The sequence below is a fragment of the Oryx dammah genome, unplaced genomic scaffold (assembly GCF_014754425.2).
Source record: "Oryx dammah isolate SB20612 unplaced genomic scaffold, SCBI_Odam_1.1 HiC_scaffold_23, whole genome shotgun sequence".
Lineage (NCBI taxonomy): Eukaryota > Metazoa > Chordata > Mammalia > Artiodactyla > Bovidae > Oryx > Oryx dammah.
The window spans coordinates 110,703,174-110,708,142 of record NW_024070207.1 but is presented as its reverse complement, the minus strand read 5'-3'; the positions used below and the strand labels follow the sequence as shown (position 1 = coordinate 110,708,142).

Sequence of the window (4,969 nt, the reverse complement as noted above, 5' to 3'; positions counted from 1 at the left end):
GCAGGGAATGAGCAAGGAGGGAATATAACAACTTTAAACAGCAATAGAAGGCAGAAGATAGATGTCGTCAATATGCTGAGAGAAAAGAACTTCCAACCTCAAATTCGTTCACAGTGAAATAAATCCTCCAAGAACTTTAGGATAACTGAAAGACATATTTAGGCAAGCAAAACAGAAAATGTTATAAGAGCGGACCCTCACTAAATGCAAGTCAGAAGGAGTGTACCTCAGGCAAAAGGAAAGTGTTTTCATAGGAAAGCCAGAGTTTTAAGAAAAAAATGAAAACGAAAAAAGTAAGAAAGAAAATATTCTGTTAACTCTAAAAATTACCAGCAGAGGGGGAAAGAATTATTGAGGAAGCCAAATAGCTTACCTTGGGAAATTCTAGAAAACACAAGAACATGCAAGCACACATTCCTTTAGTCATGAGAGCAATGACGTCATCATACATCAGTTCTCTGGAAAATTCCAGCGAAACTAAGAAAGGCAAATGAAACCCTATTATTACTCTGAAGCTAGCTAGTTCTGAAATGATCTTGGAACCCACAGGGCCCCCCAGACCACCCTATGCGAGCCGCTCCTCTAAACCTCTCATCCCCTCACCGCTCAAAGCCAGGTGTCTCCAGAGAAGAAACTGTCAAGTCATTGGTCCAGGGCCCAAAGGGGAACCTCTCTCTTCCTTTTGCAAAGGTCACTTAGGGGACGCCTAGGCTGGGAGGTCGGACTTTCAGGAAGCCTCCACCATGTGCCACGAGAGGGCGCCGCTAGAGAGCTCAGCCTAGCGCCTCGCCGCCCGCACCCCGCCCGCGCCGGCCAGGTTCACACAGGGGCCCGGAAAAGAGGGAGGTGCCCGGAAGAGGGGGCGGTCGCGACCTCATTGGACGAGGCGCCGCCGCCTCACGTCCCGGGGAGGGGCTTCTTCAGGCTAAAAAGCAGAGAGCCCGGCGGCAGGAACGCGCGCGGCTCCAGTTGCAGTGAGCTGCTTGTCTTACGTTGTTCGCCGAGGTTCGCCAGGTCATGGTGCCATCCTGACTGGGAAGAGGACGCTCCCGGGAGACGAATGAGGAACCACCTCCTCCTACTGTTCAAGTACAGGGGCCTGGTCCGCAAAGGGAAGAAAAGCAAAAGACGAAAATGGCTAAATTCGTGATCCGCCCGGCCACCGCTGCCGACTGCAGTGACATCCTGCGGCTGATCAAGGTAGCGGGAAGCTCGGGCTCCTCCCGAGGCGGAGTTGGGGTCCTTGTACCCCGCAGGTCCCCTTTTCTCCGCCCGCCTACCCACAGCCCCGGCCAGGCGGCGCCGCTCCGGGCGAAACTCGGAACGAATCCCCGCTCCGCCCACCCCCTTCCCCCGAGCTGTCCGGGCCAGGGCCTCACTTAATTTTCTGCTTCTCTTCCTTTTTCCTTTTTCTTATGTGCCTCAACCCAGGAATTGGCTAAATACGAATACATGGAAGAGCAAGTAATGTTAACTGAAAAAGGTAACGCATCAGTGGCAGGGCAAGGGACGAGCGTTTGGGGGACGACCTTCACCGACTCCAACACTGTCTCTGCTTCCCCTTCTTGCAGATCTACTAGAAGACGGTTTCGGAGAGCACCCCTTCTACCACTGCTTAGTTGCAGAAGTGCCCAAGGAGAACCTGACTCCGGAAGGTAATCGCCCTGCCCTTCTAGAAGCCGAAGAGACCGAGTGTTGTGTAAGACGTAGAGTCCGCTCTGTAGAAGCACTGACAACACAGGCTGAAGTTACTTAACTGAGAAATTGGCCAGAAATAATAGCCAGCCAGTGTTCAAAGTACTGAAAAAAAAAATGTGCTGCACTTAATAATAGGGCGGGTCAAAAGAGCTCTTTAAGTATCAGTGCTGTGGAGACCCGGAAGAGTTTGAGCTGTTTATGTAAGTATCAGAATGCGGTGGAGACCCGGAAAAGTTAGGTATAAAGTCATTTGTTGTAAATTCAGTTTCATAAATGGTTCTTGTTTGACCCTAACGTAACCTTTTTTGTATCTGTGTTAAATTACATTTTTTTCTTTAATTTGTCCCAATCTTCAGGTTACAGTCTCTAGCTTCGCCATGTACATGGCCCTTCCGTGTACATGGATGGGCGGGGAGGTAACTAAAAGATCCTTTACACAATAAAGTAGATGATCATGATAAATGAGGTAAGGCCCTATTATCACACACTTAAAACACGGTAGATCAGAAGCTCCAATGTACTCGCTTCCTATTTGGGAAGGACTATAAGATGGCTAGAAAGTTTAATTTGAAACTTATGCCTCCAATTGGAATTACAGACACCTATTAAGAAGAAGTCGGATGCTTTTTTCCTTTTATTTTTCTTTGTTTTTTTTTTTCTTTGTTGTTGTTTTTCTTCCTGGTCATTGTTGAATGGCCAAAAGACAAAGCTGAAGGGGGAAGTTGATGGGCCGGGTTGGGGGGTGATTAAGGTTTTTTTTTTTTTGTTCTGAGGCCATTTCCTCCTGCTAGAAAAAAAAATGAGCAAAATACATAAGGGATGAGGTACTTTCCAGAGATATGTGGATGTTAACATCATACCTGAGTACCTCTGTTTCTTCCGACTTAAACACTGGGGAAAGTAAATTGAAAATGTGTGAATTGGAAGGCAGGTTCTGAAATTAAACCTTACTGTTTCGCCTTATGTCCTGACCTTAAGGAAGCAGGGTTTCTAAACTACAAATACTTACTATTCTGAACTGCCGTGTAAACCTGACTTATTCCCAAGTCAACATACCAATATATCAATAGGATGTGAATAATGTGTGTGTTTAGTTTAAGACCATAGCACTTTCACTCTGGCAAGTAATGAAAGCATTCTCACTTCCTGAGTGTGAGATCCAACAGATTGCCAAGTGGCCAGTCCATGGTTTTAGCCTGGGTTCGGCTAGCTCTAACGTGTGCTTTTTGTGAAAACATGTTCTAAGAACAGTGAGATCATCCAACAGTGACCTGGATTGCACTAGCCTAAAAGTCAGAAGATAGTCCGGTCCAATGGCTACTTATTTTTATAATACATGCATGTATATTTTTTTAAACTTATGATAGGCTTCTGATTTTGCACCTACAACCTTGACATTGTTTTTCATCCATAACTCATGTGATACTCTTATTACAGGACACAGCATTGTTGGTTTTGCCATGTACTATTTTACCTATGATCCATGGATTGGCAAACTGTTGTATCTTGAGGACTTCTTTGTGATGAGCGATTATAGAGGTATGGTTGAGTTCAGGGGGGCTGCTCTAAAGAGAAATCGGGGCTTGAAGTCCTTAAAATGACTTTTTAAAATGGTACTTCTCGTTCTTTTAGGCTTTGGCATAGGCTCAGAAATTCTGAAGAAGCTAAGCCAGGTATGTCTTGGTGTTTGGTTTCCAATTTGCAAGCGTTCCTGGATTATTTAAAGGACTGAATTGAAATTGGGTCTTGGAAAGCAGGTGCGGTCACTGAGTTCATTTTCCTCTCCCGTGTAATAGGTTGCAATGAAGTGTCGCTGCAGCAGCATGCACTTCTTGGTGGCAGAGTGGAATGAACCATCTATCAACTTCTACAAAAGAAGAGGTGCCTCTGATCTATCCAGCGAAGAGGGATGGAGACTCTTCAAGATCGACAAGGAGTACTTGCTTAAAATGGCAGCAGAGGAGTGAGGAGTGCTGGTGTAGAAAATGACAGCTTCCATTCTATTTTAGAATAACTTCTCAACTTATCTTGCTTTCTCTCCTCTTTGTAGTGAAATAATAGAATGAGCACCCATTCCAAAGCTTTATTACCAGTGGCGTTGTTGCATGTTTGAAATAAGGTCTGTTTAAGATGGCAATCTTGTATACAGATTGGAGACATATTTCTCTTTTAACATCTTTTGATAAACAACAGGTGATATGATAATGTCTATGAAAAAAAACTTCATTCTTGTGAGTCATTTAAATGTGTACAATGTACACACTGGTACTTAGAGTTTCTGTTTTGATTCTTTTTTTTAATAAAGTACCCTTTGATTTAATTATCTGGTGTAAGCATTTTTATTGATCCTTTATTTCATAGTCATTTTTCTTGCTGTTTAGTACAAAATAAAAATGCCCAAGAAACATGATAACCTTACAATTTTTTTTAAAGAATTTTTAATCCAGTCTAAAGTGTCTGATGGTCAGGAGCTGTGTTGTGCCTGTATTCCCAATGTCTAGAAAGAACCCAGTTGAATCCCAAGGTTTTATATGTAGCAACATATAAAATATGACTTTCTATTGATGACACTGTACACTTAACCCAACAGAATTTTTAAGAGCTTAGATACCCAGGCCCCACAGTAAGAAAGCCCATTTGTTACACCAGTAAAAGAGGTGGGAATGGGATTCTGAAACACTGGAAATTGGGAGGAAAAAACATCTTGCTCACAACAACCTCATCCCACACAAAACACTAGGCTGAAGGGAAAGTAGATCACTCTGCTAATCAGGCAGGAATAAAAATTCCACATTTTTACAGGAACATGGTAAACTAAAAGGCTGGAGTTGGGCACAGGTACAGTCAGGGAAATCACCATCCTATTTGGAGGACAAGTTTCTGGAACTGTGTTAACACCATGGACATCTATGCAGAGAAACTGCAGGGGTGGTTAAAGCCACTGGGGATGGGGGAAGAAGTAGCTAAGACTTTTCTCCAGGACTGAAAATCAAACTCCAAAAGAGGGCTGAGGGGGAGATAGATAGGTGAACTCCTTTTTATTACTCACGACACTGACCTAAATTCCTAAAGCCACTAATTCCCACAATAATGAACATGTTAGTTAATAATCACTGTAGTGATTTCCAAGATGAATCTTTTCCAAAAGAATTCATCAGATAACTGAAAAGCAGTACTCAGTATCTTCTTTCTGTGTTCTCCAGGAAATAAATACTGGGCTTCTCACTCAAAGGAGGATTTTGGCCTGCATGCCTTGGTTTCAGTATTTTGT

General features: G+C 43.5%; 1 protein-coding gene across 3 annotated transcripts; it reads left to right on the top strand.

Moving 5' to 3' along the window:
* Positions 1-815: 815 nt before the first annotated feature.
* SAT1 (spermidine/spermine N1-acetyltransferase 1) lies at positions 816-4,018 on the top strand. Of its 3 annotated transcripts, XR_005725527.1 has the most exons (7): positions 922-1,200; positions 1,432-1,483; positions 1,572-1,655; positions 2,055-2,164; positions 3,136-3,237; positions 3,331-3,371; positions 3,495-4,018. XR_005725527.1 is itself a non-coding variant. In XM_040266655.1 (6 exons), the coding sequence occupies exons 1-6, from the start codon at positions 1,135-1,137 to the stop codon at positions 3,663-3,665; spliced, it is 516 nt and encodes a 171-aa protein (XP_040122589.1). In that variant the 5' UTR covers positions 816-1,134; the 3' UTR covers positions 3,666-4,018. The 3 variants fall into 3 exon arrangements, 1 of the variants encoding a protein (XP_040122589.1); XM_040266655.1 differs by lacking the exon at positions 2,055-2,164 and having other exon boundaries at positions 816-1,200; XR_005725526.1 differs by having other exon boundaries at positions 939-1,200; positions 2,055-3,237.
* The last annotated feature ends 951 nt before the right edge of the window (positions 4,019-4,969 follow it).

Coding starts and splice junctions, on each gene's coding strand:
- SAT1 (XM_040266655.1), top strand. CDS start 1,135: ATGGCTAAATTCGTGATCCGCCCGGCCACCGCTGCCGACTGCAGTGAC. Junction 1,201..1,431: donor ACATCCTGCGGCTGATCAAG/GTAGCGGGAAGC, acceptor GCCTCAACCCAG/GAATTGGCTAAATACGAATA. Junction 1,656..3,135: donor GGAGAACCTGACTCCGGAAG/GTAATCGCCCTG, acceptor CTCTTATTACAG/GACACAGCATTGTTGGTTTT.